The 13,577-nt window shown below is 46.7% G+C and overlaps 1 protein-coding gene across 2 annotated transcripts in view; it reads right to left on the reverse strand.

Moving 5' to 3' along the window:
• Window positions 1–13,577, reverse strand: part of LOC122541044 (dynactin subunit 1-like) — a 40,258-nt gene that overhangs the window by 19,339 nt on the left and 7,342 nt on the right. For both annotated transcript variants that reach the window (XM_043677899.1, XM_043678648.1), the window contains exon 4: window positions 356–387. In XM_043677899.1, the coding sequence (XP_043533834.1) occupies window positions 356–387 (32 nt within the window). The remainder of the gene's footprint in view (window positions 1–355; window positions 388–13,577) is intronic.

Here is a 13,577-nt window from a genome sequence, read left to right on the forward strand (position 1 = left end):
GAAGGCAGGCACTAGGGGAGGGGGTGGTGGGGTTTAGCGGGAGGTGGCAGGTGGGGGGTTAGTGAGTGAGATAGCAGGGATCAGGAGTGAGAGCAAACTTCAGGAGGTTAACTGCTTGTGTATTTTACACCTGTCATACTATGCGCAGGAATTCTGAAGATAAAAAACATTAACTATCTGAACCACAGAGGACCAGGTCTGTCCTGATCTATGTCACTGCTAAACATACAGAGTTGCCTTCAGTATCAGATCGCGACAGGATGCTCTGTATTCCGAGTGGTCCAAACTGGGAGCTGGACAGTGGTGTCTTTGAAAGGCATTGCGTACTCACCACAGAATGAACAGTATCACTCACCGTCTTGCTGGTTTTCGGGGTCTCTGTCATTTCTGTAAAAGAGGAACAGAGAACACTAACTGGGGTTGATGCACCCCTCAGAAAGAATGAGGTTCCAACCTGACAGTGGTATTTGCCTTGAACAGTTCAAATGAGCTCGATCCAAACTGACCCAAGGTTTCTATTTTATACAATTGCAACATGGGATTACATTCAGTTCGGCATCTATTTCCCAGCTCCCTATACCAACCCTCAACCCCACTCCCTCTGATAGCTCAGAACAGTGACCTCAGCGTAAACCCACAAATAATACTGGAGAGCCTCACCAGCTCGGTCAATGTCTGTGGGGAGGAACATTGACAGCAAATTGCAGGAAGAAAACTCGGTTTAAACCATGGTCAGTCTCTCAGACAGGCTACCCTCCCCCACCCACCATCAGATACTGTTGGGGAAGAGATGGCCTCTCAGAGGAAAGTGACCATGACCAAGTTAATGGCACCATGGTTGGCTCTGCTGCACAAAGGGAGAGGAGCTTCGGGCACTGGACTTGAAAGGGAACAACAGAGCAGTCTCTGGCAGGAAATGAGACTCCTGAATGGTATGTTGCTTCCCTGATGGGCCAAGGTCAGAGATGTCTCAGAGTGGCTGCAAGACATTCTGGAAGGGGAAAAGGGGAAACAGCCAGCAGTCATGGTACATACCAGCGACATGCCATTTCACCTGCTATCTCTTTTAGGACCCTGGGATACATTCCATCAGTTTTTAGATCAGAGTGGTGCTGGAAACGCACAGCAGGTCAGGCAGCATCGAGGAGCAGGAGGATCAATGTTTCAGGCAAAAGCCCCCTCTTCGGATGCTGTCTGACCTGCAGTGCTTTCCCAGCACCACACTGATCTAAACTCTGGTTCAGATGCTGGCATTTGCAGTCCTCTCTGCATTGGGGAGACTGGGCGCCTCCTAGTAGAGCACTTTAGGGAACATCTCTGGGACACCCGCACCAATCAACCACACCGCCCCGTGGCCCAACATTTCAACTCCCCCTCCCACTCTGCCGAGGACATGCAGGTCCTGGGCCTCCTTCACCGCCGCTCCCTCACCACCAGACGCCTGGAGGAAGAACGCCTCATCTTCCGCCTCGGAACACTTCAACCCCAGGGCATCAATGTGGACTTCAACCGTTTCCTCATTTGCCCTTCCCCCACCTCGCCCCAATTCCAAACTTCCAGTTCCCCTCCCATTTATCTCTCCACCCCGGAGGCTCCCAGCCTAATTCTTGATGAAGGACTTTTGCCCAAAACCTCGATTTTCCTGCTCCTCGGATGCTGCCTGACCTGCTGTGCTTTTCCAGCAACACTCTAATCTAGACTCTGATTTTCAGCAACTGCAATCCTCACTTTTGCCTCGGGCCAGGAGACTTGTCCAGCTTTCATCCCATTAGCATACCTAACACTATCTCTTTACTGATAATGATCCTTTCTAGGTCCTCACTTGCCATAACCTCCTTGTCATCAATTACTGACATGTTATTAGTGTTATCCACTGTGAAGACCAACACAAAATATCTGTGCAATGCTTTGGCTATTTCTCATTCCCCATTAATAAATCCCCCTTCTCATCCTCAAAAGAACAAATGTTCACCTTAGCCACTCTTTCTCATAGAATCTCTACAGTGTGGAAACAGGCCATTCTCATTTCATAGATCAGTACAAACCCTTGCTACCTGCTTTCACATTCTGAGCGAGTTTATTCACATAATTCACATACTTTTCTTCATAGATGTTTTTCGTGGATTTCTGTTGACCTTCAAAAATCCTCGAGGTTCCCACTAATCTTTGCCACTTTGTATGATTCACTTTCAATTTGAACCCCTCCTTTATTTCCTTAGACACCCATGGCAGATTACCCCTTTTCTTAAAGCCCTTCCTTTTCACCGGAATATACTTTTGCTAAGCACAGTGAAAAATTGCTTTAAAGGTCCTCCACTGATCCTCAATTGTCCCACTGGATAGTCTTTGCTACTGGTCCACCTTAATCAACTCCTCCCTCATCCCACTGAAGTCTCCTTTGTTTCTGCACAAGATACTGGTATCTGATTTTACTTTCTCACCACCCCACCAACCTGTATATTAAATACAACCATATTGTGATCGCTCCTCCCAAGAGGATCCCGAACCAAAGATCATCATTTATTCCTGTCTCATTACACAGGACCAAATCTAGGGTAGCTTGCTCCCTCCTAGGTTCCATTACATACCGTTCACGAAAACTACCACAGATACATTCTATGGCCTCCTCCTCAAGGATGCTTTGACTGAGCTGGTTTGACCAATGTGTACATTAAAATCCCCCATGATAACTGCTGTACCATTTCTATATGCATCAGTTATTTCCTTGTTTACTGACTGCCTCACTATGATGTTATTACATGGTGGCCTAAAGACTACGCTGATCAGTGACTTTTCCTGTTACTATTTCTAATTTCCAACCACATGAATTCAACCTTTTTCTCCAGAGAACCGATATAATCTCTCACTATCGCCACTATGGTCTGAGCAATGATAGCACAGAGCTTGAGTGTCCATTCTAGGGGAGGGCCCATTTCAATATCATTACACAGGATTGGAAGCAGCTACTCGCAGGTCAGTGTACATTTGGGAAGGGAGAGCCTTTTACAAGTATTATGGTAAGGATTCAGGGCCAGTGTGTTCCTGAGAGTGAAGGGCAAGGGCAGCAAGTCCAGGGAGCCCTGAATATCAAATATAAACCAGAAAAACTGTAGATTCTGTAAATAAGAAACCAAAGTTGCTGGAAAAGCTCAGGGTTGGCAGCATCTGTGATAGAAACAAGAGTTAATGTTTCAGGTCTGGTGACCCTTGCTCAGACCCGATGGTAGCTTGGAAAAAGTCAGTTTTCATGCGGAAGATGGGGTGGGGGCGGCGGGGGGTGGTGTGCTGAAGCAGCAGACAACTGGAAGCTCAAGGTCATTCTTGCAGGTAGAGTGTGGGTGCTCTACACAGCACTTCAGGATTCTGGGTAATCCAAGATGGAGGACAGGAAACAATTGTGGCTGTAAGAGCTGCTCCTTTTTGGAGGCATTTTAGGTGTTGGAGGTCATTTCCTTGAATTCCAGGAGCAATAATTACTGTTTTACAAGCTGTTGGATTAGAACAACGGCACTTTAAAAAGGGAGGAGAGACACAAAGGCAGGGAACCACGTGGTCAGTCTGAGACAGAGAGAGAAAGAAACCGATGCTGCTGTCTGACCCTGCAGTGAATCAGCATAACTAAGCCTTTGTTGTTTGAGTTCAAGTATTTCTGGACTTCAGAGTGCACCTAAAACAAAAATTAACAAACAGTGAAATTCACAGCTGACCTTGGAGGAACCTGTGTGGGAGAGGTCACAGCACAGGAACGGAAAAGTGCATTGTTTTTAAGTTTACCTTGCTATCTTTTTGTTAATAGTAAGTAGAGTAGGTTCTTTTTGGTTATATGTTTTATTGAGATCAGTCTCCTGATTAAAATTAAAAAAAAACATAAGTTTGTCTGAAACAGTGGTTTTGAGAGCACTGTGCTATTTTCTGTAGATTGTAAAGGTGGAAAGATGCCCTTTAACAGAGTCATGTGCTCTTGATTAGGGATGGAGTAGCAGTTAGAGGCAACGAGGAATTTACAGGAGCTAGGGGCTGTGATGGACGGCAGTTATAGGAAGGGAGAAAAGCCACAGATACAGTCAGGCAGATGGGTTACTGCCAGGAAAAGTAGGAGAGAAGGGGTAGGTAGTGCAGGAGTCTCCTGTGGATATCCCCATCTCAAATGAGTATCCCATTTTGGTAAATGTAGGGGTTCATAGACTTTCAGGGGAACGTAGCACAAACAGCCAGGTTCTAATGTTACAAGGGGCATGTCAGGCTCCAAGCGATCGATTGTGATAGGGGACTCTCTAGTCAGAGGCACAGGCAGACGTTTCTGCAGCTGACAACAAGAAATCAGAATGGTGTGTTACCTCCCTGGTGCCAGGATCAAGGATGTCCCAGAGAGGGTGTAGAACGTTCTCAAGGGGGAGGGGGACCAGCATCGGGTCATTGCACACATTGGAACCAACAACATAACAAAGGAAAAGGATAAGATTCTGAAGGGAGAATATAGGAGATTCGGCAGGGAGTCGGCAGGGAGTCGGCAGGTAATTGAAAAGGATAAGATTCTGAAGGGAGAATATAGGAGATTCGGCAGGTATTTGAAAAGGCTTTCCTCAAGGGTAGTGATATCTGGATTACTCCCAGTGTTACGAGCTAGTGAGGGTAAGAATAGGAGGATAGGGCAGGTGAATGTGTGGCTGAGGAGCTGGTGCAGGGGAAAACTGTTCACATTTCTGGATCATTGGAATCTCTTTTGAGGTCGAAGTGACCTGTATGAGGAGGACAGATTGCACCTGAATTAGAAGGGGACTAATATACTGGCAGGGAGATTTGCTAGAGCTGCTCAGGAGGATTTAAACTAGTAAGATGAGGGGATGGGACTTAGGGAAATAGTAAAGGAAGAGATCAATCTGAGACTAGTACAGCTGGGAAAAGGAGCAAGTCAAACCGTCAGGGCAGGCAGGAACAAAGCAGAGAATGAGGTAAATTAAACTGTATTTCAATGCAAGGGCCTAACAGGGAAGGCTAATGAACGCAGGGCATGGTTAGGAACATGGGACTGGGATATCATAGCAATTATAGAAACATGGTTCAGGGATGGGCAGGACTGACAGCTTAATGTTCCAGGATAGGAATGCTATTGGAAGGATAGAAAGGGAGGCAAGAGAGGAGGGGGAGTGGTGTTTTTGATAAGAGATGGTATTACTGCTATACTTAGGGACGATATTGCTGGGAATACATCCAGGGAAGTTATTTGGGTAGAACTGAGAAATAGGAAAGGGATGATTACCTTATTTGGACTGTACTACTGACCACACAATTGTCAGCGGAAAAGTGAGGAAAAAGTTTACAAGGAGATCTCAGTTATCTGAAAGAATAATAGGGTGGTTATGATAGGGAATGCTGTTGTAATGTGCTTCGTGTGGAAGCTGGAGAAGTGTAGCATCGTGAAGTTACCCGCGGGTTTGCAGTAGAGTGAGTTACTGAGGTGCCTCTCCTTGATTGAGATGCATGTGTGCAAGAATGAGACAGACAGTCGAGAGTAGTCCATGGTGATTTGATGGTGGGATGAAACTTGTTGATGTCACTGTGTAGTTTTATCAGTGTCCCCTCGCCATGGGTCCAGAGGAAGAAAATGTCATCAATGTACCTGGTGTACAATGTCGGTTGGAGATCCTGCATAGAGAAGGAGTCTTGTTCAAACCTGTGCATGAAGATGTTGGCATATTGGGGTACAAATGTAGTCCCCATGGCTGTTCCATGTGTCTGGATAAAGAACTGGTTGTCAAAGGTGAAAACGTTGTGGTTGAGGATAAAGCGGGTGAGTTGTAGGATGGTACTGGGAGATTGGCAGTTGTAGGGAATGCTGGTTGACTAGAGAAATTGAGGGTTTGGTTAAGAAAAAGAAGGAATCATTCGTCTCCCACCATGGGAGACAGGTTAGCAAGGTTAGATCACATGGAATACAGGGAGAACTAGCCATTTTTATATTAGATTACATTACTTAGTGTGGAAACAGGCCCTTTGGCCCACAAGTCCACACCAACCCACCCAGACCCATTCCCCTAACACTACGGGCAATTCAGCGTGGCCAATTCACCTGACCTGCACATTTTTGGACTGTGGGAGGAAACCGGAGCACCCGGAGGAAACCCACGCAGACGCGGGAGAATGTGCAAACTGGACTGTGGGAGGCAGCTGTAGAGCGTTTCGGAAACGACACGACCAGCTATCCTTAGTAGCCACACACGCAGATGACAAGCAACATGAATTCGACTGAGACAACACTACTATTATAGGACAAGCCAAACAGAGAACAGCCAGGGAATTCCTAGAGGCATGGCACTCATCCACAGATTCAATCAATAAGCACATTGACCTGGACCAAATACACCTGCCACTGCAGCGGACAGCTGGAACTGACAACTGGAAGCGGCAGGTTCAATCCACTACAAATGCCGGAGGAAACATCACAGAAGCGCTTCACAGGAGGCTCCCAAGTACTGAGGATGTCACCTAGACAGGGGACGAAACGTCTGCAACACAAATTCCCAGCTCGGCGAACAGAACCACAACAACAAGCACCCAAGCTACAAATCTTCTCCCAAACTTTGAACCCTAAGGCTTTCTATAGGTATTTAAGGTATAAAAGAATGACGAGAGTAAGATCAGGGCCAATCAAGGATAGTAGTGAAGGGGAGTAGAGACAACCCCGGTAATTATAGACCAGTGAGCCTTACTTCAGTTGTTGGTAAAGTATTGGAAAAGGTTATAAGAGATAGGGTTTATAATCATCTAGAAAAGAATAATCTGATTAGGGATAATCAGCACGGCTTTGTGAAGGGTCGGGGTCGTGCCTCACAAACCTTATTGAGTTCTTTGAGAAGGTGACCAAACAGATAGATGAGAGTAAACCGGTTGATGTGGTGTATATGGGTTTCAGCAAGGCGTTCGATAAGGTTCCCCACAGTAGGCTATTGTACAATATGCGGAGGAATGGGATTGTGGGAGACATAGCAGTTTGGATCAGTAATTGGCTTGCTGAAAGAAGACAGAGGGTGGAGGGATATGGGCCGGGTGCTGGCAGGTGGGACTAGATTGGGTTGGGATATCTGGTCGGCATGGACGGGTTGGACCGAAGGGTCTGTTTCCGTGCTGTACATCCCTATGACTCTACGACTGTATAACACCACCGTTTGGTGGCCAATATCTGCCTCAGGTTTGCTGCAGTACTTCAACAAAGCTCAACATATGTTTTAAGAACAGCACCTCATTTTCTCTTGCGGATCCTGCAGCCTTCTGTACTCAATATCGAGTTTAATAACTCAGGGCTTGAACTCTCCTATATCCTAGCCCCCTACCCCACACCCCAGGCCTTGTTATCACACAGTCTGCTCTTACACACTTCTCATTGACAGTCACTAACAGTCCCTACTAACAGCTATTCACCCTGTCAGCCAGATTGTTATCCACTCCTTTGGCTGTCCAACTGTTCTCTCTTTAGGCTCTACCCCCACCTCCTGATTGCCTTCTTCCACCCCCTGCCCCACTCTATCTGCTGCATGTAAACCAACATTTTCCTCATGACCATTAGTTCTTAGGAAGGATCACCAGATCCCAAATATTAATTCTGATTTTTGTCCCCAGATGTTGCCTGACCTTTTCCTGAAAATCAAGGGATCAAGAGTTTGATAAAGAAAAAGAAGGAGCAGAGCATTAAAATCTGAGCAGGACCTTCAAAAGCATGGAATGTTTGTAGGGAGGGGATTGTTTAAGATAATAAATTAGGAGGTCAAAGAGTGGCCACAAAATATCTTGATCAGATAGCAAAGAGGAAAACACCAAAGTATTTTATATGGATTCTAATCGTAAGAGGATTACCAGGAAACAGTGGGGTCAATTAGAGACCAAAGGGGCAACCTGTGCTTGGAGCACGAGGGCGTGGGTGAGCTCTTAGATGAATATTCCTCATCCATATTCACAAAGGGGAAGGACATTGTAGCCAGATGAGATGGTGAGGTTCTACAGCATGTTGTGATCAATAAGGAGGAAGTATTAAATATTTTAGCAGCCATAAAGGTGCATTAATCGACAAAGCCTGATGAGATGTGTCCCAGGCTGCTGATATTTAATACCATGCTGGCCACAAGTGAAGTGCTAGATGACTGGAGGATAGGTAATGTGACTCCTTTGTTCAAGAAGGTCAGCGAGGATAGGCCAGGGAATTACAGAGCACAAAGACTGACAGCAATGAGAGGGAAATTATTGAACAATTTTCAAAGACAGGATTAATCATTGATTGGAAAGGCAGGGACTGATCAGAGATAGTCGGGGGTGATCCTGTTTGATTAATTAAATGGAGTCATTAGAAAAAATGACGGAATATATTGGTGAGGGCAGTGCAGTTGAAGTGGTTTACATGGACTTCAGTAAAGTCTTTAACAAGTCCCACATGGAAGGCTGGTTCAAAGTGTTATAAGCCCATGGGATCCAAGGCAAGATGGCAAACTGGATCCAACACTGGCTCCAAACAAGAGGGAAAGGGAATGGTACTGGGATGTTTCTGTCATTGTATAAAACACAGAACTGTACAGCACAGGATCAGGCCCTTCGGCCCAGAATGTTGTGCCAACCATGACGCCAAATTAAACTAATCCCTTCAGCCTTTGTGCATATCCCTCCATTCCTTGCATACTCATGTGTTTGTCTAAAAGTCCCTTAAATGCCCCTATCGTACCTACCTCCACCACCACCCCTAGCAATGCATTCCAGGCACCTAATATTCTCTGTGTAAAGATCTGGTCCCTCTCATCTCCTTTAAACTTTCCCCCTCTCACCTTAAGTATATGCCCCCTAGTATTAGACATTCCAACTCTGGAAAAAGACCCTGACATCAACCCAACTATGCATCTCAATTTTATAGACGTCTATCAAGTCTCCCCTCAGCCTCTGCCGCTCCAGGGAAAACAACCCCAGTTTTTTCCAGCCTCTCCTTACAACTCATACCTTCTAATCCAGGCAGCAACCTGGGAAACCTCTTCTGCACCTTCTCCAACACCTCCACATCCTTCCTGGAATGTGACTACCAGACTGAACACAATACTCAAGTGTGGCTGAACCAAAATCTAATAAAGCTGTAACATGACATCCTGACTCTTGTATCAATTTCCCAACCAATAAAAGCAAGCATGTCATACACCTTCTTTACCATCCTACCTACCCGCGTGGCCACTTTCAGGGAGTTATGTACTTGAACCCCAAGATTCCTCTGTACAGCAATGCTGTTCAGGGTCCTGCCATTGACTGGAAACTTTTCCTTAATGTTTGATCTCCCAAAGTGCAGTACCTCACACTTACCCTGATTAAACTCTGTCTGCCATTTCTCTGCCCATATTGCAACTGATCAATATCCCACTGCATCCTTTGACAAACTTCTACACTATCCACATCTCCACCAATCTTTGTATCATCTGCAATCTTACTAACCAACCCATCTACATTTCCATCCAAGTCATTTATATATATCACAAACAACAGAGGTCCCAGCACGGATCCCTGCGGAATACCACTAGTCACTGACCTCCAGCCCGAAAATCCCCCTTCCACCACTGCCCTCTGCCTTCTCTGGACAGGTCAATTCCGAATCCATGCGGCCAAATCACTGTGGATCTCATACATTTTAATCTTCTGGATGAGCTGACCATGAGGAATCTTGTCAATCCAAGTAAATGACATCCACTGCTCTACCTCGTTAATCATGCTGACTACAGTTCAACATTCAACACTATTAACCCCTCAAGACTGATTACTAAACTTAGTGATCTCAGACCAAGCCCCACTTTCTGCAAGTGGGCGGCACGGTGGCACAGTGGGTAGCACTGCTGCCTCACAGAGCCAGAGACCCGGTTCAATTCCCGCCTCAGGATACTGTCTGTGTAGAGTTTGCACGTTCTCCCCGTGTCTGCGTGGGTTTCCTCCGGGGGCTCCGGTTTCCTCCCACAGTCCAAAAATGTGCAGGTCAGGGTGAACTGGCCATGCTAAATTGCCCATAGTGTTAGGTGAAGAGATAAATGTAGGAGAATGGGTCTGGGTGGGTTGCTCTTCGGAGGGTCGGTGTGGACTTGTTAGGCCAAAGGGCCTGTTTCCACACTGTAAGCAATCTAATCTAATCTAAACTGGATTCTCAGTTTCCTGACCCACAGGCCACAGTCAGTGAAGTTTGGGGACAATATTTCATCCCCCGCAGGGTTACTCAGCCCCTCACTGTACTCACTGTATACCCATGACTGCGTTGCCAAATACCAGACTTTAACCATTTACAAGTTCGCTGATGACACCACCATAGTCAGTCAAATCTCAGATGGCAACAAAACAGACTACAAATGGGAGGTGGAAGACCTGGAAAAATGGTGCACTGAGAACAACCTCGCTCTCAATGCCGGCAAAACCAAGGAACTCATTATTGACGTTCGGTGGGATGTTACTCATGCCCCCCCCTACACATTAACAGCACAGACGTGGAACGAGTGAAGAGTGTCAAGCTCCTGGGAGTGGTCATCCACAACAAGCTTTCTTGGACTCTTCATGTGGACGTACTGGTTACAAAGGCCCAACAACGTCTTTTCTTCCTCAGGCAGCTGAGGAAATTTGGGATGACGGTGAATATCCTCGCCAACTTTTATAGGTATGCCATTGACAGCATTCTGTCTGGATGTCTCACTACCTGGTACGGCAACTGTACCATTCAAGATTGGAGACGGTTACAGAGAGTGGTGAACTTGGCCCAGACAATCACAAAGGTCAACCACCTATCTATAGAATCCTGGGTGAGCACTGATGTAAAGTACTCAGTTAGGGTCTCACCCACATCCCGCATGTCCTTCATCTGGGTGAACACTGGTGTAAAGTGCTCAGTTAGGGTCTCACCATCCCCCATGTCCTTCACCTGGGTGAACACTGATGTAAAGTACTCAGTTAGGGTCTCACCCACATCCTCTGGCTCCAAACCCAGGTTCCCTCCTTTATCCTTGAGTGGCCCTAACCTCTCCCTAGTTATCCTCTTGTATTTAAGTAAGCTATCGAATGCCTTGGGATTCTCTTTAACCCTCCTCACCAAGGTCACTTCATGGCCCCTACTTGCTCTCCTCATTCCCTGCTGGAGTGCCTTCCTGCTCCCTTTATATTCCTCATGGGCCCTCTCTGATTTTAGCTTCCTGAACCTTACATGTGTTTCTTTTCCCCTTTTGACTAAATTCACAGCCTCCCTCGTTATCCAAGGGTCCCTGAACTTGCCATCCTTGTCCCACTTCCTTACTGGGACATGCTGGGCCTGAACTCTCATCAGCTGGTCTTTCAATACGTCAATATGGCTTCTCCCCCATAGCCCTTTGTCCCCTTACTCATCAGGAACCTCTCTAACTTCACCTTAAATACACTCAATGACCTGTCCTCTGCATTAATGAGTCCCACAGATTCCCCACCCTGTGGCTGGAGAAATTCCTCTCCGTCCCTTCACCCAGAGGCTGTGCCCTTGGGTCTGAGTCTCTTGTTCGGATGGAAACACCTTTTCCACACCATCCACTTTATCCAGGCCCCTCAGGATTCTGTTACCTTCAATCAGATTGCTCCCCCTTCGCCTCATCCGAAACTCCATCAATTACAGACCAGAGTTCTCAACCAATCCTCATATGACAAGCCCATATGACAGGATCATTCTTGTAAACCTTCTCTGGACCCTCTCCAAGACCAACACGTTCTTCCTTCCATACAAAACTGCTCACAATATTCCAAATGTGTCTGACCAAGCCTTTGCAGCCTCAGCAGTCCATCTCTGTTCTTATATTTTTGCCCTTTTGAAATGAACGCTAATATTGCATTTGCCTTTCCAACTGCCATCTGAACCTATATGTGAACCTGAAGAGAATCGTAAACCCAAGTGCCTTCTTGCTGCAGATTTCAGAGGTCTTTCCCCATTTAGAAAGCAGTCCATGCCCGAATAAAGTGTATAACCTCACACTCTGTCACAGTGTACTCCATCTGTCACTTCTTTGCCCATTCTCCTAACCTGTCCAAGTCCTTTCTAATCTCCCCACTTCCTCCACATTATCAGCCCCTTCAACTGTCTTTGTGTCAACTGCAAACATTGCAACAATGCCCTCAGTTTCTTTGTCCAGCTCGTTCATGTATATCATGAATGGTGTGGTGCCAACACAGGCACGTGTGGAACTCCCCTGGCAGAGACTCCAACCAGCCGTGATTCCCATGGCTTCCAGCTTTGCCCGGGCTCCTTGATGGCACATGTTAACTTGATGTCAGTACTGCCCCTCTCCCCTCCGCTCCCCTCCCCTCTGGAATCCAGCTCTTTTGTCCATGTTTGACCCAAGGCTGTAATGAGGTCAGGAGCTGAGTGACCCTGGGGGAACCCAAACTGGGCGTCACTGAGCAGGTTATTGCTGAGCAGGTGCTGCTTGATAGCTCTGTTGATGACCCTTCCATCACTTTACTGATGGGATGGAAATTTTCCAGGTCGGATTGGTCCTACTTTTTATGCACAGGACATACCTGGGTAATTTCCCACAGTGTTGGGTAGATACCAGTGTTGTAACTGTACTGGAGCAGTTTGCCTAGGGGAGCAGCAGGTTCTGGAGGACAAGTCTTCAGTACTATTGCCAGAATGTAATCAGGGCCCATAGCCCTTTGCAGTAACCAGCGTCCCCAGCTGTTTCTTGATATCATGTGGAGTGAATTGAATTGGCTGGAGACTGGTGTCTGTGATGCTGGGGATCACTGGCAGGGGCTGAGATGGATCATCCACTTGGCACTTCTGACTGAAGATTGTTGTGAATGCATCAGCCTTATCTGGGCTGGGCTCCATCATCATTGAGGATGGGGATATTTGTGGAGCCTCCTCTAGTTATAAGTTGTTTAAACATCCACCACCATTCCCGACTGGATGTAGCAGGACTGCAGAGCTTAGATCGGATCCACTGATCGTTGGATCACTTAGCTCTGTCTATCACTTGCTGCTCATGCTGTTTGCCATGCAAGTATTCCTGTTTGGTAGCTTCACCAGGCTGACACCTCATCTTCAGGTCTGCCTGGTGCTGCTCCTGGCATGCCCTCCCGCATTCTCCATTGAACCAGTGTTGATCCCCTGGCTTGGTGGTAATGGTTGAGTGGGGGATATGCCAGGCCATGAGGTTACAGATTGTGCTGGAGTACAGTCCTGCTGCTGGTGATGACCCACAGTGTCTCATGGATGCCCCGTCCTGAGTTGTTAGATCTGTTGAAGTCTGTCCCATTTAGCAGGGTGACAGTGCCACACAACACAATGGAGGGTATTCTCAATGTGAAGGTGGGGACTTTGTCTCCACAAGGACAGTGTGATGGTTGTCTGTATATTAAAAGCAGGACAATCCAATCCGGCCAATTACCACTCCATCAGTCTGCTCTCCATCATCAGTATGAGTACAGGAGTTGGGAGGTCATGTTGCGGCTGTACAGGACATTGGTTAGGCCACTGCTGGAATATTGCGTGCAATTCTGGTCTTCCTATCGGAAAGATGTTGTGAAACTTGAAAGGGTTCAGAAAAGATTTACAAGGATGT

This window comes from Chiloscyllium plagiosum, chromosome 1, assembly GCF_004010195.1.
Source record: "Chiloscyllium plagiosum isolate BGI_BamShark_2017 chromosome 1, ASM401019v2, whole genome shotgun sequence".
In the NCBI taxonomy this organism is placed as follows: Eukaryota; Metazoa; Chordata; class Chondrichthyes; order Orectolobiformes; family Hemiscylliidae; genus Chiloscyllium; species Chiloscyllium plagiosum.